This window comes from Perissodus microlepis, chromosome 15, assembly GCF_051167445.1.
Source record: "Perissodus microlepis isolate ML-2025 ecotype Zambia chromosome 15, ASM5116744v1, whole genome shotgun sequence".
NCBI lineage: Eukaryota > Metazoa > Chordata > Actinopteri > Cichliformes > Cichlidae > Perissodus > Perissodus microlepis.
In genome coordinates, this window is record NC_140475.1 from 31,773,318 (window position 1) to 31,791,277 (window position 17,960).

At 39.2% G+C, this 17,960-nt stretch overlaps 2 protein-coding genes across 2 annotated transcripts; one reads left to right on the forward strand and one right to left on the reverse strand.

The window, feature by feature from the left end:
- Positions 1 to 555: 555 nt before the first annotated feature.
- Positions 556 to 9,410, reverse strand: LOC146372451 (pyroglutamyl-peptidase 1-like). Its single transcript, XM_084953793.1, has 5 exons — positions 9,245 to 9,410; positions 7,347 to 7,399; positions 6,125 to 6,241; positions 5,292 to 5,524; positions 556 to 4,431 (listed from the first exon to the last, which is right to left on the reverse strand). Exons 1-5 carry the CDS (start codon positions 9,276 to 9,278, stop codon positions 4,236 to 4,238), a joined length of 633 nt encoding a protein of 210 aa, XP_084809919.1. The 5' UTR covers positions 9,279 to 9,410; the 3' UTR covers positions 556 to 4,235.
- A 1,285-nt stretch (positions 9,411 to 10,695) lies between these two features.
- Positions 10,696 to 14,348, forward strand: lsm4 (LSM4 homolog, U6 small nuclear RNA and mRNA degradation associated). The gene is made up of 5 exons (XM_084953986.1): positions 10,696 to 10,803; positions 11,318 to 11,359; positions 11,708 to 11,806; positions 12,288 to 12,468; positions 13,464 to 14,348. The coding sequence occupies exons 1-5, from the start codon at positions 10,801 to 10,803 to the stop codon at positions 13,580 to 13,582; spliced, it is 444 nt and encodes a 147-aa protein (XP_084810112.1). The 5' UTR covers positions 10,696 to 10,800; the 3' UTR covers positions 13,583 to 14,348.
- The last annotated feature ends 3,612 nt before the right edge of the window (positions 14,349 to 17,960 follow it).

Here is a 17,960-nt window from a genome sequence, read left to right on the forward strand (position 1 = left end):
ATAGGGCGTTGTCTGATTGTTGGGGATTTATTCCAGGGTCTTTATCTTCCAATATAATCTTCCAATGCTTTTTTGAATTGGTGCTATATAAATAAAACAGAATCAAATGGAATTGGTGACAGGAGGATAGCAGCAAGAATGAAACGGGAGGGGGGGAAAAGACAGGAGGCAGAAGTGGAGGTGACAGAGTTAAAGATAGTAACCAAGAGAAGGAGGCATAGCTTAGGCTGAATAGTTTGGAGACAAAGTTAGAGAAAAAGGCTGGGTATACTGGGATAGACCACAGAGAAGGATCATGGATGTAGTGATGGGCATGTGTGACTGAAGAGGATGCTAGAGATCTGATCTGATTAAGATATAGGCAACCTAACTTCTTCATAATATTGTGAGTTGTGACCCGTGTTTTGTGATGGTGAATCACAATCATGTAGATGTCATTAACAATAGAGTGGAGCCTCGTGGTAATAACTGTGACAGGCCTTTCATGGTCATTGTACCAACATGTCGATTACAAGGTTTCAATAGGAGTGAGTACTGAATGGAAAAGCACAAACATCACTTGTACTTCTTTTATTTCAAAGCCTTTCCTTTACAAAGCCAGGATTACTTACTGTAACAGTGCTTTGTTAATGAAGCTGAAGAGCATACCTTTCAGAGGATACTCCCAAAACACAGGTAGAGCACACACTGATATTAAAAAAAAAAGAAAAAAAAGAAAGTACTTTTTGAGGTAGCCACAAGGACAGCATCAGTACTACATCTCTGAACTGACCCACTGAGAATTAGTAAGGCCTTTTCATAAAACACATAACCAACAGCAAGGCACAGGAGGGAGTTTGGGGTCAGAGGTCACCTCATATGTAAATTTGAGGCTTTAACTTTTGTGAGAAGAAATTCTGTTCTTACACAACTTTTTTTTTTTTTTTTAAACTTCTCTGCACACACAAAGTCACAAGGTAAAATATCAGCACCTAAAACAACATCAGAGATTTCTGAAACACCACAATCTAGAAATGAGCTGTGATAAAAGGTTTAGGTCTGAGATGGAATTCAGTTATGTTCAGCTCCATGCTTCACTTTGTGATGTACAGAACAGCATTAAAACAAAATACAAAGCTAAAAACGGCAATTTACTCAAATTTAATGGCACCAACTTGCTTAATTATTACTGAAGCACTACACAGTGTCAGGTATTATGACATAAATACAGTGGTGTGAAAAAGTGTTTGTCCCCTTCCTGATTTCCAAGTGTTTTACATACTTGTCACCTATTAAACCAAGATAACCTGAGTAAATGCAAAATGCAGTTTTTACATGATGATTTTACTGATTAAGAGAGAGAAATTATCCAAAAGTAGTTGCCCCATGTGTTAATCATGAATTTACTGCGATTAACCACATTTTTTGGAAAGCTGAGTTCAGTTTCACTAAATAGACTCAGGCCTGACTACTGGCAGACCTGTTGAATCAAAAAACCTCCTTAACTATAATCTGTCTGACAAAGTGAAGCAGGTTAAAATATCTCAAAAAGCAACACATCATGCCACAATCTAAAGAAACCCCTGAGCAATAAAGTCTGGGAAGGAATGCAAAGCCATGTCTAAAGCTTTGGGCCTCCAGTGAACCACAGTGAAAGTCATTATGTCATATGGAGTAGACTTGGAACAGTGGTGACGTTTCCCAGGAGTGACTGGCCCACCAAAATGACTCCAAGTGAACAGCAAGGACTCACCCAGGAGATCACAATAGAATCCAGAATAAAATTAAAGAATCACAGACTTGTCTAGTTAAGGTCACAGCTCATGATTCAACAATAAGAAACAGACTGGGCAAAAATGGCATCCATGGGAGAGTTCCAGGAGAAAACTACTGCTGACCAAAAACAAGAGAAAGACTCATCTCACATCTGCCAAAAACATCTTGATCATCCCCAAGAGAGCTAGGAAAATGTTCTGTGCAGCATTTCAGAAAAGGAACATCATACCAACAGTAAAATATGGTGGTGGGCTGTTTTGGTGCCTCTGGGTCTGGAAGACTTGCTGTGCTAAATGAAACCAGGAATTCTGCCGTCTGCCAAAACATCCTGAAGGAGAATGTCCAGCCATCTGTTCGTGACCTTAAGCTGAAGCGCACTTGGGTTCTGAAGCAGGACAATGATCCAAAACACACCAGCAAGTCCAACTCTGAATGGCTTTGGAGTGGCCTAGGCAAAGTTAAAAAGGCAGTTCCTGCTCTAAAACCCTCCAGTGTGGTTGAATTACAACAATTCTATAAAGATGAGTGGGACAAAATTCCTCCACAGCACTGTAAAAGTCTCATTGCCAGTTATTGCAAACGCTTGATTGCAGTTATTTCTAGTAAGGGTGGCCCAAACAGTTACTAGGTTTGGGTGGCAATCACTTTTTCCACACAGGGCCATGTAGGTTCCCCTAAATAATAAACACCTTCATTTAGAAACTGCATTTTGCATTTACTTGGGTCATCTATGCCTAATATTTAAATTTGTTTGATGATCTGAAACATTTAAGTGTGACAAACATACAAAAAAAAGGAAGCGAGCAAACACTTTTTCACACCACTGCAGATCTGTCGTTGGGGCATGAACACTGTATTTAGCAGTATATAAATGATTACAGGCCAAAATTACTTGAACTGAAGCTGTGTTAGGTGTAGGCAGTCAGATTCTCAGGAGCCAGGGAGTGATCGAGATGACAAAACACAACACAAAATTTTTTTTAAAAAAAGAAAAAAGAGCATTTACTCTGGGAGCGTTACTGTCATCGCCATGCATTCCTGCTCTACGTCATAATCACCGTGAGGAAAAGGGTTGACAATGGAGGACTAGAAAGCTACACAAGTTAAAGTGACAGAAAATAAAAACAAAACAGAAGCTTTCACATTGCTTGAGAAATGCTGTCCAAATTCCAGATTAAGTAAAACTGAAATACACAAGAAAAGAAAGAAACCAAGTGCTACAGAAAAGACAGGAGGCCCAATTCTGACTGAAAGCAAAGTCCAACTTCATCAAATCAGATTCTCAGATAAAATAAGCAGCTACACCTGATTTAATGACAGGAACGACAGAAAGTTAATCAAGGAAACAGTTAGAGCTGCACAACCACAAAAGAATGATTTCTAAAAGGTTTAAGATAAAATATGCAATGTCAAAGCCAGCAGGCATCCTCAGACACAAATCACAGCAAGTGTCACTATTTCACCATCCAGTGAGTCTGGGAGAGTCATGCCCAAAGTGCGCTTTAACAACAAGGCTACATGATATGAACTACTTCACTCTATATAACTCATCTGTTACAGTTTAATACATACTTTCTACAGTTAAAATCCAGTTGTGCAGCCTTGATGTATGACATAATTATCCCACTGAATCAATGAATGAGATCTGTGAAGTAACATTGCACATCCCGGGGCCAGATCTCAGTGGGGGTGGGGGGTGGAAAGAAGGGGGTGTTTCTGTCAGAACTGGGCCAACAAACTGGGGAAATGTGAGCTGGAACCAACCCGTTCCCTGATTTAAATAACCTTTGTCAAAGAAGGCAAATTTACAACTTCTTATAAAGAAAAAGGACTCAAGAAAACAATTCAATATAAATGAGAAAAGCACAGATAAGCTTTAGAATACAGAGAGGAGAATATGTGAAGGAAAATAAAATGAGCAGTTTACTGCTGGATGTTTCATATTAATACATAATGCAGACTTTTATGTGTGCTACATGAAACCTATTGTGACCAACTAAGAAAAAAAAAAATCGGAGAAAGAACCATTATGATTACAGTTTCCCCCAAATGTGTCTTCTATAATAATTTTAATAACCCTACCCCTATAAGGTGCATTATTAGGAGTCACATTTGGGGTTACAGGTTATAATATCTGCCACATTAGAGACCACCTGCTGCGACCGCATGTGAACAACACAAGCAGCATTTTGCTCCTGTGTTTATCTGGTTTTTCCTCACATTTTGCTCCAATGTCAGAATGCTTCCAGTTCTTTTAAAGCTTACGTTACAATGAGACCGTAACAGAATCAGGCCTAGCAAAGCAAGAAGCAAAGAAGCAAGACAAACTTTGAAAGCAGATTATACTGTGAAGTGTCATTATTACCAATTAAAGATACAGTTTAAAAAAAGGGGGGGCGGGAGGTTTGGCTACTTGTGATTAAGTGCAATTTCTCTTGTGTGGTAAGGGCTGGAGAGGCTAGTTGGCATATGGAGGTCACTTAGTGGAAGTGTTGTTGGCAGTGAATCTTCCCCTCAGCTTGGTCCATAAGCTCCAGCATCTCCTGGATGACGGCCTGCAGTGCACGACCCAGGTCTTCTTTACTGTAAGGCTTTCCAAGAGGAGGCACATGAATAAAGGCAGAGCGGCCGTGGCTCAGGTACAGAGAGGTGTAGTAGGTAAAATCACAGAGATACCTGTCAGAGAAGGGAGCACGGTATTTAATAAATGAAGAGACTGACTCCATAACACAAACAAACAATAAAACAGCATTTACATGATGCATACTCGCCTCTCAGCTGAGCCACTCAACCGTGCACATACCTTCAAAGGGCCCTGATCACTACCTGTCACACTGAAGCATTGTTATGTCACTGCTAGATCTTGACAGCAGTAAACATATTTTGCCTTTTCCCAAAGGCCAAACTGCATAATGTGACTACTGTTTATATCGTTACTATAGCCTGACAGCTGTCAGTATATCAGAAACACTGCTGTTTGTGGCCTAGCAGAACAATTTCAGGCTGCCTCTGAAATGTAAAGCTTAAAGCTTCAGTCAAAACTTCTAGATTCAACTAAGACAGACTTTACTTCAAGTAAAGCATCAGTTTAGCAGCTTAAGTGCATTTATTACTGCAACTAGCAACTAGCTAATTTGTCAGCCTAGTGTAGAAACTTTCAAAAAGCCTAAATTCAAACCATGAGGAAAATATAAAAATAAACTCCAGAAAGCTCAGATTCAAGTCAAAGTTCTCTGTCTGTTCATCACTGGGAACTTTGTTTTCAGTCTCTCACTATAGTAAAAATAGTGATTACAGTTTCTTTCAAACATTTGACTCAAAAAACAAAAAAAAATATTAGTCAAGCTCCAAAAATTGAACTTCTGCAGAAAACGCTGATAAGGTCTCAGTATTTACAATCATAGCAACATATCTGTGCCGAGTTCTGAGCTAGCCATCTCTATTTAAAAGTACCACCATGTGAGCAGTACATGCAACAGTTGGACGGATAAAGATACACAACTTGGTAAAAGAGAAAAAACACATTAAATAATGACCTCCCGGCATCTCTGGAGACAGACACGGCTACTCCCAGCCCTGATGCATTCACTCTTTTGCAGACTGATTCCATGTCAATGATCGAGTTGATGCAGTCTGGGCCTCCAACAACGCAGCACTGTGAATCGGGGCAGAAGCTGCTGTTGTCCAGGCCCTTGTAACCATGATTTCTTCCACACTTCTCCAGCGTGACAGTTGTGGCCATACCCGAAACTCCAACATGAACTACCAACTGTCCAACAAAGAAAACAATAAAAACACAAAGTCAGAATGACTAGACTATTGTAGGCTTCCCTTACACCTGAGGCATCCGTGCTCTCGAAACAGGGCCTAGGATTATTTTACTGAAACAAAAAAAAAAAGCAAGGAAACTCAAGATAAAAGCTCAAGCAGAATTTTACAATGTAGCCCCTTCATAGCGAGCTTTTAACAAAGGCACTTTCAAGCCCATAATTCATCGTATTGTTCATCGGGGCTTCTAACTCTTAAAGCAGCGGTCCCCGACCCCGGGCCATGGACCAGTTGTTTGGTGCCGGGCCGCAAGTGTTGAGGCTCGGGTGTGAAATTCATGGTTTCAGTTTTTAGCGCTATTTTTTTTTTTAAAAATAGTTTTTATCGTTAAGTCTGTGTCCCTGGGTCTTTTCCTGTGTGTTACGAATACATCTTCTTTTTTGGTACTGGTTTTATTTTGTTGTATTTATCTGCAACACCTTAAAGGCCGGTCCGTGAAAATACTGTCGGACATAAACCGGTCCGTGGCGCAAAAAAGGTTGGGGGACGGCAGTCTTAAAGCGCAATAATGCTGTCAGGTTAAATTAGGCTCTCCTCTTACCAGTGGATGATACTGCTTCCATAATGAAGGAACCAAACTCTGGACTTGTTGGTACTCAACAGGAACCTCGTGTACATGCAGATCCACATCACTGCCCAGCCCGAGCTTCTTCAGTTCCTGTCAGAGTAAAATTAAAACCTGAAGTTTAGAAATCATTCCACATGTTGAAACATCAGTTTCAGATTCTTCAGTTAAATTTAGATAATTTACAAAAATTGCAGTAGATAAGCCATGAAATGCATTCGTCATGCGGAGCTACGCGCTGTGGCGACCCCTTGTGAATAAAAGAGCAGCTGAAAGTAGCTTTACAGGATACTGTAGGCTGCCTCCTTTGCCTATGCTCTTATCATTTTTACTTCATGCTCACTGACAGCTAATTTCCCTGCAAAATATGTCTCCACATATTTGGAATTTTTGGTCACTTGGGAAAATCTCTTAATGCTTTGCCATTCCCAAATGGTATAATTTTACAGTCAACTTGGCAAACAGAATGAACAAATACTTCAACCCCAAACTCAGGCTTCTTCAAAAGCAAAATCAAGAAATAAAATATGCCAAACACTGACTTCACATATAAAAACAAACAAATCTGTATCAAATTCAAAGCCAGTAACCCAACAGCTCCCCCAGTCTCTCTGCAGGACAAATAGCCCTGGACACTGACCTCCCAGCTGTATTGAAAGGAGGCTTATTTGACCACGTCTGTGACCCTGCCACAATGTGCCCTTTTGTTTGCCTTTAATATCCTTATCAAGTCCGTCTAGACACCCTGACAACCACCATCATCCCCCCACACAAAACCTCTGACGAACACTACTACATAGTACGAAGCCGGCCGTCAGCATCGCAGAACTGCCGCACAAACATCTTCCAAGTGTTGGCAAAAACCACATGACAACCTTCAAGACTTTTGAAAAGCATTTTTGGAGCAAGTTTAGTATAAAATATATATATATATATATATTTATATATATATATATATATATATATATATATATATATATATATATATATATATATATATATATATATATATATATATATATATATATATATATATATATAACACCATCACACACTTTAACTGTATGGCACATTAACTTGTATCAAATACAGACTTTTTTAAAAATCCTTTAAGTGTAAATACCAATTATGCAAATTATTACCTCTTTATTAGATGCTAAAAAAATGAAACAAACAAACAAAGAAAGCCAATAAATACCTGTACTGCTACCCAGCTGGCATTGACAGTGTGCTCTCCAAATGGCCCGAAACCTGCAAAAGATGTCAGCTGCTGAATTAATGTGGATTATGTTTGTGGTGTCTGCAAAAACAGCCATTTTTATAAGATTTATTTATTTGTTTAAATAATTCTACTGATATGACCTTAAAGGTAGTTTCTGATTGAAAAAGGGGGCTGTTAAAGATTTGGGTTGACTGAGATGCTGATTTGCAATATAAAGGTATACATTTCGTCTTTTATATCAAATGCAACATCCTTTTCAGTAGCATGACTGAGATGTAATTGCCTGTTGTTTGAAATTATAAACTGTTGTTTTGAAGAATGCACCTCATTATTAATAACATAAAGACCCGCTGATGCACAACTACAAATGAAAAACTGTAAAATCTCAGCAGCCCATGGAAATTCACTCAGGACTGTTTATATAAGGCTCTATCACAGATTCCCCCGCCCCACTGTCTATCCTAGGGTCACTGGGTCCCTGGGGGTTGGGTGGAGAGGGGGATCAGTCTGTCTGACAGGCTGATGAAAAGGAGCAGAGTGAGGGGCCGGCAGCTGCCAGCCAGCCTGCTATTGTGAAGGTGCTGTTCCCAGGCAATCTACACTTCTCCTATCAGCTGGGGAGACACGTTTCTGCACCCCTTTGTGTCTGTAAACAGCAAATTAATGTGTCTGTTCTGCCAAACGTCACCATTTAACACTGCTGTTTGCACTAACGAAAATATGTTCATGTAGCTGGACTTGAAATTGTATCGGAGTGTGATTTAGATAAACAAATATGTGCATACACAGTACTTGTTACAAGTATTATACATTGGTGATTATTACATAGGGATGTAACTTTGAATCACAAGTGATGCAAAATAAGTTTTCTGAAATAAAACACAGAGACTGGTTGATGACCAGCAGCTCTAAGTCTACACTAGCATACCATAATGCAAAATAATGAGACTAAACAGAATGAACTGGCGTAAAGAAACTCATTCAATAACTTATCAATAGTGGAACCTAGTCACCATCTGGGAATAGGATATGTATTTTTAGCCACAGATCTATAAAGGCATCACACACAACAATTGGACAGAGGAAGATACGAATAATTCAAAGCAATAAAGAATAAAAAAACAATCATTTAGGCTAAAGGGTTCATTATTAAAATCTCTCTGTATTGAGTTTTCACCTTTATCTTTTGTTCATCTATCTATATTTTGTAGATTACTGACATAACTCCTATGATATCAGTTTTTTTTAAACTGAAATAATTTCAATAATGTCCCAAGTCACAACTAACAACATCTAATATTTATGAAAATATATGCATTATTACCTTTGGTAATAATGCATATAGGCATTATTACATATGGTATTGTGCTCAGTATTAGTGACTAATACTTCAGATGAACACGAGCTATTTGAAAGCATTTAGAAACAAATATGATACCGTATCCATATCCATCACTAAAGCACTTCTGGATGGATGCAAACTGCATTTCATTGCCCTGTACCTGTGCATGTGCAATGACAATAAAGTTGAATTCTATTCTATTCTATTCTATTCTATTCTAGAGCAAAACAAATGTGTAGACAACACAAAAGGCGCTTGTTTTTGGAGGAGTAATTTGTTTACTGTCTGCGGCCTTTCAACTGAAGTCATCTAAAACAATGGTCAGACCACCGAACCGGTCTGTAGCGTCAATAATGCCTCCCCCCAAAACTCTAAAGGGTCAAAACTCCCACAAAACTACTCGTTTCTTTCTCTACAGTTGCAACAGAGTGGAGCAGGAACGACCTGACGCCATTAATGGAGCAGCTTTAGTCTCCTCAACTTTTCCTCAACAGACAAAAGAGACAACGACAGCGGATAAAAGAGCCCAAACCTGTAACGACCACAGCCCGTTTACTGTTATCCATCTCCCGTCCCGTTCACGAGGAACCGTTGCCTCTTTTTCTCGGTCTTTACTTTGAACAGGGTTAGAACGAGAGTCTACCCCGCAGAGCTGACGGCTCCTTCTCCCACACACAGACCAAACCGGAGGTACTCCCTCCTTCCGCAGGCAGCTTAAGACGTGACGTGATTACGTCAGCAAACCCCCCGAAAAGCTACAAAGGCAGTATACATTTTTGAAAGATTTTTTTTAATTGCTCATTTATTTATTTGTTTAATTAAAAAATATAAATCCATTCATTCCCTGCGCTAAAGATGCAACTTCATAAATGAATATTATTTTCATTTTCTATTAAACTATTTACATTACTGTGCAAAGGTCTTGAGCTACCCGTTTTTCTTTATATTTTGCAAGTAAAATGGGAAATAGGTGCAGATATATATTGAAGCATGTGCAAACATACATGAAAATACAGAATATAAAGCAAAAAACAGAGTCTATACAATTCTAACCAGCATGAAAGTCAATATTTAACTTTATTCTTTTATTCTTCAACACAACTTGAACTCTATTAAGCTTTCTCGTGACCTTTTTTAATATGGCTGTTTTATACTTAAATGATATAGGTCAGTGTAAGTGGTATAAGAAAGAAAGAAAAAAACAAAAAGCATTTCTCTGAAAATGGTCAACTATTAGGATGGACTGTAAATGAGTTAAAAAGCAATACATTTCTAAGGAAAAACTTTGAAAGACCTTCAGAAAGCCTGGAGAGCTGTTGCTAATAACTGCTTTAAAATAAGAAGAAAGTGGTTATGGTTGTATTCTACATTATAATGATGAACAATGTGTTGAACTCGGTGTGTTTTTGGCTGTTGACCTGCTTTTGGATTTCATGTTAATCGTGTGTCTCATATCTGAAAACTTTTCAGTTATTTGGATAATTCTCCTCCATTTCCCAGTGAATTTGTTGACTTTAACGATCAATAGTTTCAAACAATTGGTAAGGGACTAAAATGTAAGAAGAAAGAAGAATAAAATTCTTTAAATAACTAATCTAACTGTTTGCTCACCACCAGAACGCCATACAGTCTCCGGTTACCAGTTTTAAAATCTGGGAGAAAACATAGTTCAGATAAAGGGGATTCTCTGCTAAATTAAACACCCACTGGTAAACTATCTTTATAAATAAAACAAATTAAGTATACCTTAAGTATATCTTGGGAATAGGAGAGATGCAGCTAAAATGAAAAAAAAAATGAAATTTTAATATTTGATCTGATTATTTTGATATTTTTTACTTTACATATTCTTATTCCTATCCCTTTAAAGTGGCAAACACGAAAAGAGATCGCGAGTGCACATTTTAATCTTCGCACCTTTCATTTGTGCTCATTTAATATTGGAAATGCGTGTTTCTGACAGTAGAGGGCAGCATCATATAATACAGCCATGAATGCGCCTCGCCACACCGGAAGACAAAGAGTAACAGTAGGTGGGAAAATCGTGTTAGCAAGTAAGACACTAAAAGAAAAAAAGAAACAATCAAAATGGTGAGTTGTTAAAACTTTTATTCTCTTTAGTGGCACTGAGTGCTAGATTTTCAGCTAGCATTCTCAGTGCTAGCAGCATCGCCTTGCCTCTCTGTACTCGGTCCGTTAGCTATGGGAAGTTAGCTTAGCAGCTAAATTAAGCATCGTTTACGTAAACTAGTCGTTTTTAATAAGCATATATATGCAGACTTAACATACAGCTTTGGAAAGCTTTTAGGTCGTGCTCGACGTGCTGAGGCGGGGATTTATTATCTCGTTTAGCTCCATACTCTTGCAGCTGACAGTTCATAGGAGTCGGTGAGTAAACGACGTAGACCTGAAGGCACTCTTAAAAATCCTGAACATAAAAGCACCTTCATGTCTTTACGCCAAACACCGCGGCTATGGAGACGTTTTCTCTGGAATAAAACACTCCTGGCTGTTTTATGCACTCTCGCTTCAGTGCTCACTTCGGTAAATGCTGTTGATTACACATCTTTTGCCATATTTGATCTGCTTCTCTGTTGTTTTGCAGCTTCCCCTGTCTCTGCTGAAGACTGCCCAGAACCACCCTATGGTGAGACTAACGTGGACCATGTATACAATTTTATATAACAGGCTGTAATAATAATAGTCATGAGGAGAGAAGGTGACATCTCAAGATTTCTTACATGTAGAAAGCAGTGAATCATAAATGTGTGAGCAGAAAATGATTCAGGTTTCTTTTGAAATTTATACTGTATATAATTGTGGCTTCAGCTCTGACTGTCTCATTTTATTTTGCTAAACTATCGCCCATCCTAATTTCTTTTTAGAACTTTAATTGGCACAAGTTCAGTTTATTTTTTGTAGTGAGTATTGAAACAGCTGTGAATTCTGAAGACATTGTAAGACAAGCCCCCCCCCTCGTCTTTTCTCTCTGTAGTTGGTGGAGCTGAAGAATGGAGAGACATACAACGGTCACCTGGTCAGTTGTGATAACTGGATGAACATCAACCTGAGAGAAGTCATCTGCACATCCAGGGTAACACTGACCTTGCGCTTACATTAAAGCTCTAGATTAATGACTGATGGTTAAAAAAGACAGTTTTCAGTGATTACTTGAAGCTTTCATTGTTGTGTGCAGAGTTATCATTTTATATAAAGGCTGAGTAAGTTATTCACACTTTTTGGTGGATACACCTGCTGGCTGTCTGCGCTCTGGTGTTTGTGCACAGCCCTGCTTTTCTCTAACTGTTCCAAAAACACTGATATGGACACATTACTCTAGCTAAATAGGTACAGGGAATTTTGAATGGGAAACAGGAATGAGAGTAAACTTTTGGATTTTTTTCCCCCTTTTGCTGTAAATACACTACTAAAGTATTGTTTCAGTACAGATATTTCTATATATGTAGCTGTTTGGTCTTACGAGAGAGTGCTTTCTTTTTTTTTTTTTTTTTTTAATCTTGAGTTAATTGTTAAGCCAATTTGATGAACCGACAGCCCCACTCCACCTCTCACAGGATGGAGATAAGTTCTGGAGAATGCCTGAGTGCTACATCCGAGGAAGCACCATCAAATATCTGCGAATCCCAGATGAAATCATCGATATGGTGAAGGAGGAGGTGGTGTCGAAGGGGCGTGGACGTGGAGGTGCCCAGCAGAACAAACAGCAGGGCAAAGGAAGAGGAGCAGGTGGCCGAGGTGAGAGGAAGCAGCTTTTGTTGTTCGTGCTGGATGTCTTAATAAACATGGGAGAGTACTGAGTATTGTTTCCACATTTCTGTCAGTTCTTTCCAGAGTGTTCATAAGTTAACAAATTTACACCTGATAAGTGTAAAAATAAATTATCTAAGTTCAACTTTAATTTCACTGAGGTTAAAAAATTATCGAATCCCTAACCAATCTAGGAACCCATGACTATTATCGTAATCATAGCTGAAATTTCTGACAGCTTCTACCACATACATTTATGCATGATTTGACCAACAGGAGCCTCATAATTGTTTCTTATAAGTGTTTAATTTAAAGTCTTTTCATATCTACTACCTTCCTTTTTTGTTCACATGAGAGGATTGTGGCTGCTTCACATCAAAACCTGATGATTTGTAAAAGATATCAAACAGATCTTTCCAGTTGGGCAGCACGGTGGTGTGGTAGTTAAATGTGGCCTCTCAGAATAAAGGTCCTGAGTTTGATTGCATTGTGGTTTCTGTAGGCCTCCAAATCTGCTCGCAAAGTTGGACATCCACAAATATTTTGGGGATTTGAAGGATCTATGTTAACTTAAGATACACTCTTGAAAGTCCGTACTGCTAGAGCAGTAGTACCAGATATTTCCCTATTTCCCTAGACCTAGCTAAGGTACTTTTCTTAGAAAATTGAGTTTTGATTCCCAAGTGCATCTTTCACCCCCGATTTTCTTTTTCCTCTGACAAACCTGTGATAGTCAGGTGTGAGGCATTTCCAGTTATTAAACATATATTGGTCTTTACTTGGTGTTGGTGGCAGGTTCTTTATAACTTTACATTTTTTCTGTTTTCAATGTCACATACCAATTCTCCTTAACTGCATTATTAATTCTATTTATTTTTTTTCTATCAATTTTAAATATTAAGATTTGGTCATGTTTACAGGGGATTGGGAATACTTTCTGTTACCTGATCTAACACAGACTTTCTCTTGTATCTTCTCTGTAGGTCTGTTTGGCAGCCGTGGCCGAGGGATGACTGGCCCCAGTCGGGGTCAGCAGCAGCAGCAGCAGCAGCAGTCGGATAAGAAACCAGGAAAACCACAGGGAATGAAGAACCAGCACTGAAGGACGACGCTGCACCTCTGACAACATCCTGTTAATCAGTGATTCTTCCTTCTGCACATGAAGAAAAAAAGTCTCTGTGGTGTGTTTTTTCTGCTGTGATCTTTGTTAGGACTGATTGTCGCAGAAATCTCACTGTGAGACGTTAAGAGAAGCCGTGCTTTTGCACTGAATTTTGTTTTTTAACATCTGGAAGTTGATATTAACATTTTTTTATGAAGATGCCAGTGTATCGGCCAGAGCTGGCAGACTCCTCCTTTAGCATCAGTTTGTATATCGTTATAACAAGAACATTTTGTATCATAAACCACATTATCTAAATTCCACTTTGCATCTGTTGGTACACTGGGAAAATGTTTTTACTTTTAGTTTTTGGCGGTTGTCTCCTCAGTTGTAGTTTTTATGGTGTAATGGCCCATCTTCTGTTGCAAGAATACTTTGTTTTCCTTGTTGTTTGTGAAGTTTTGTGGTTTGAGACCTTTCTTTTTTTTGTCTGCTTGCTCCGCTGTGGGGTCAGTCACAGCAGGTGAACAGCAGACTGATAACCAGGAGACACAAATTCAGTCCCTGTAAATTAACACTTCTGTTAAAACGTTTGTAAGACAACCAGTTAGGATATCCAGACAAAAAGATTCTCATATTCTTAAGTCTGAAATGGATAGAGTCCAACATGTGACGTGTTGGTTGGGTTTCATTTTATTTTTATAACAAAAGACGATATTGTAATTTATTTACAGGAGAACATGAGAATAAAGCAGCTTTTGTTAAAGGAGTTGCAATTATTAAGTACTCATGTCTGAGTCTCAGTTTGCTGCTCAGGGTCTTGTTCAATGTTGTGGTGAATTAAGTGGTGCTGATATCAAGCTTTTCTAGTCTGAATAGTGCATTAATTCATACACTGATTTATTCTGTGCCTTTTGGGGCTTTTTAAGTAATGGACACTCACACACCTTCTGAGCCATAGGTACCACCACCACCACCTAGATATATACAGGTGAAACTCTAAAAATTAGAATATCATGCAAAAGTTCATTTAAGTAATTCAACTCAAAAGGTGAAACTAATATATGATATAGACTCAGTACATGCAAAGCAATATATTTCAAGCCTTAATGTGTTATAATTTTGATGATTGTGGCTTATGGTTTATGAAAACCCCAAATTCAGAAGCTCAGAAAATTAGAATATTGTAAGAAGGTTTAATGTAGGCTCAAAGTGTCACACTCTAATCAGCTAATGAATCCAAAACGCCTGCAAAGGCTTCCCGAGCCTTTAATGGTGCATTAGGCTGGTTCAGTTCAGTAGGAATCTCAATCATGGGGAAAACTGCTGACCTGACAGTTGTGCAGAAAACCATCATTGGCAACCTCCATAAGGAGGGAAAGCCTCAAAACATAATTGCAGAAGAAGGTGGATGTTCCCAAAGTGCTGTATCAAAGCCCATTAATAGAAAGTTATGTGGAAGAGAAAGGTGTGAAAGAAAACGGTGCACAAGTATCAGGGATAACCGCAGCCTGGAGAAGATTGTCAGGAAAAGGCCATTCAAAAGTGTGAAGGACCTTCAGAAGGAGTGGACTGAGGCTGGAGTTAGTGCATCAAGACCTGCCACACAGACACAGATCCTGGACATGGGCTTTGTATTCCTCTTGTCAAGCTGCTCCTAAAGAACAAACAACATCAGAAGCGTCTCACCTGGGCTAAAAGAAAAAAAGAACTAGTCTGTTGCTCAGTGGTCCAAAGTCCTCTTTTCTGATGGGAGCAAATTTTGCATCTCATTTGGAAACCAAGCTCCCAGAGTCTGGAGGAAGAATGGAGAGGCACACAATTCAAGATGCTTGAAGTCCAGTGTGAAGTTTCCACAGTCTGTGTTGATTTGGGAAGCTGTGTCATCTACTGGTGTTGATCTACTGTGCTTTAAGTCCAGAGCCAATGCAGCCGTCTAACAGGACATTTTGGAGCTCTTCATGATTCCATCCACAGACGAGCTTTATGGAGATGCTGACTTCATTTTCCAGCAGGACTTGGCACCTGCCCACACTGCAAAAGATACCAAAACCTAGTTCAATGACCATGGGGCAACTGTGCTTGATTGGCCAACTCACCTGAGCTGAACCCCATAGAGAATTTATGGGGCATTGCCAAGAGAAAGATGAGAGACATGAGACTGAACAATACATAAGAGCTGAAGGCCGCTATTGAAGCACCCTGGTCTCCCATAACACCTCAGCAGTGCCACAGGCTGATAGCATGCATGCCATGCTGCATCGAGGCAGTAATTCATGCAAAAGGGGCCCAAACCAAGTACTGAGTACATATGTATGATTATACTTTTTAGAGGTCCGACATTTCTCTCTTTAAAATCCTTGTTTTATTGATTTCATGTAATATTCTAATTTTCTGAGATTTTGAAATTGGGGTTTTCATAAGCTGTAATGATCAACAAAATCATAAAAAATAAAGGCTTTTAATATCTTGCTTTACATGTATTGAGTCTATATCATATATTAGTTTGACCTTTTAAGTTGAATTAGTGAAATAAATGAACTTGTGCATGGTATTCTAGTTTTTTGAGTTTCACCTGTATAAAGTAAATACTGAGTCTGTACAATGCTAATAAGCTTGGAAGTCAGTATTTGGTATGATCACCTTTATCCTTCAAACAGCCTGAAATGAACACCATCCACACAGATACAGCAGCCAGGGAAGAAGAAGAATATCATATGAAAAAGGCCCAGAGTAAATGTGGTTATCCTAGCTGGAATTCTGTCAAAGCTGGGAAGACACCTAAAAAAGGCTCCAGGAGAGCAGGACAACTGTTGCCTAAGCAGAAACCTCTACTGATCCCTTATGTGTCAGGAGTATCGGAACAGCTGAGATACATTTACTCTAAACACCACGTCTGTGTGACTTTAAATCCCAAAAACACGCTGCACCAAAAATTAGTTCACCCAAAGATCCGGTCCACTGACACAAACAGAGTAATATAGTGTACGCTGTTAAGTGCCAGGAGAATTGCCATGATTTATACATTGTAGAGACCAAACAGCTTGTGGCTAAGTAGATGCCACAACACAGAAGAGCTAACTCGTCAGGCCAGGACTCTGCAGTCTATTTACACCTATAGGCCGGTGGACACTCTTTCGATGATGAAGATGTACCCATCCTGGACAGGGAGGAATGCTGGTTTGAGCGTTTGGAGTCAGGGAGGTTATTTACATGAAAAGGGAAAGAGGAGGAGCCGTGGGGATACATCTTTCACCATCTTGCAATGCTGTGATTGCAGACATTCTCCAAATCTATGTGAATTGTATTCATGGCCATTGATCAGTGGTCATTACAATTTGCATGTTAATGATCAGGAAACTGACCTCATAGCCTGGTTGCGGGGGTGGGGGGTGGGGTCTATCCCAGCTATTCTATTGTAGCTCTTGCTTTGTGTTTAAGGTCACTGTCTGCTGGAAGGTGAGTCTCCTTCCCAGTCTCAAGTCCTTTGCAGCCTCCAACAGGTTTTCTTCCAGGATCTTCCAGGATTTTCTTCCAGGTTCTTCCAGCTCCATCCATCTTCCCATCAACTCTGACCAGCTTCACTGTCCCTGCTGAAGAAAAGCATCCCCACAGCATGATACTGCAACCACCATGTTTCACAGTGGGGATGGTGTGTTCAGGGTGATGAGCAGGCAGTGTTACTTTTGCTCCACACGTAGCGCTTTGTATTTAGGCCCAACTTTGGTCTTATCTGAGCAGAGCACCTTCTTCCACACAGTTGCTGTGTCCCCTTCATGTCTCCTGGCAAACTGCAAAAGGCACTTTTTATGTATTTCTGCCAACAATGGCTTTTTTCTTGTCGCTCTTCTTTATAGGCCAGATTTGTGGAGTACACAACTTACAGATTCTCCCCACCTGAGCTGCGGATTTTTCCAGCTCCTCCAGAGTGACCGTGGGCCTCTTAGAAACTCCTCTGACCAGTGCTTTCCTTGCTCAACCTAACCCTGCAACCTAACCCTGCTTTAAACCTATCTACAACTTTTATCTACATCCATGTCTCATTTTTGTACCACTTAACAATTATGTGCTACTTTGTGTTGGTCAGTCACTGACAATCTCAATCGAAAACATTGAAGTTTGTGGCTGCAAGGTGACAAAATGTTTAAAAGTTGAAGGGGTAGGAATTTTTTTCAATGCACTGTAAACAACCATAAAACATAAATATGTTATTGTATTAAATTTTTTAAAAAACACTATTGATTTACTCATAATGAATCATAAAATAACCAGATAATCTAAGTCAGACAGTCTCCTAAAGCTGAACAGATTTTTTTTTTCCAGAGGGGGTTAATTTTCAATAAGTGACTGAAAATGTGTAACTATGGCAGGAATAATA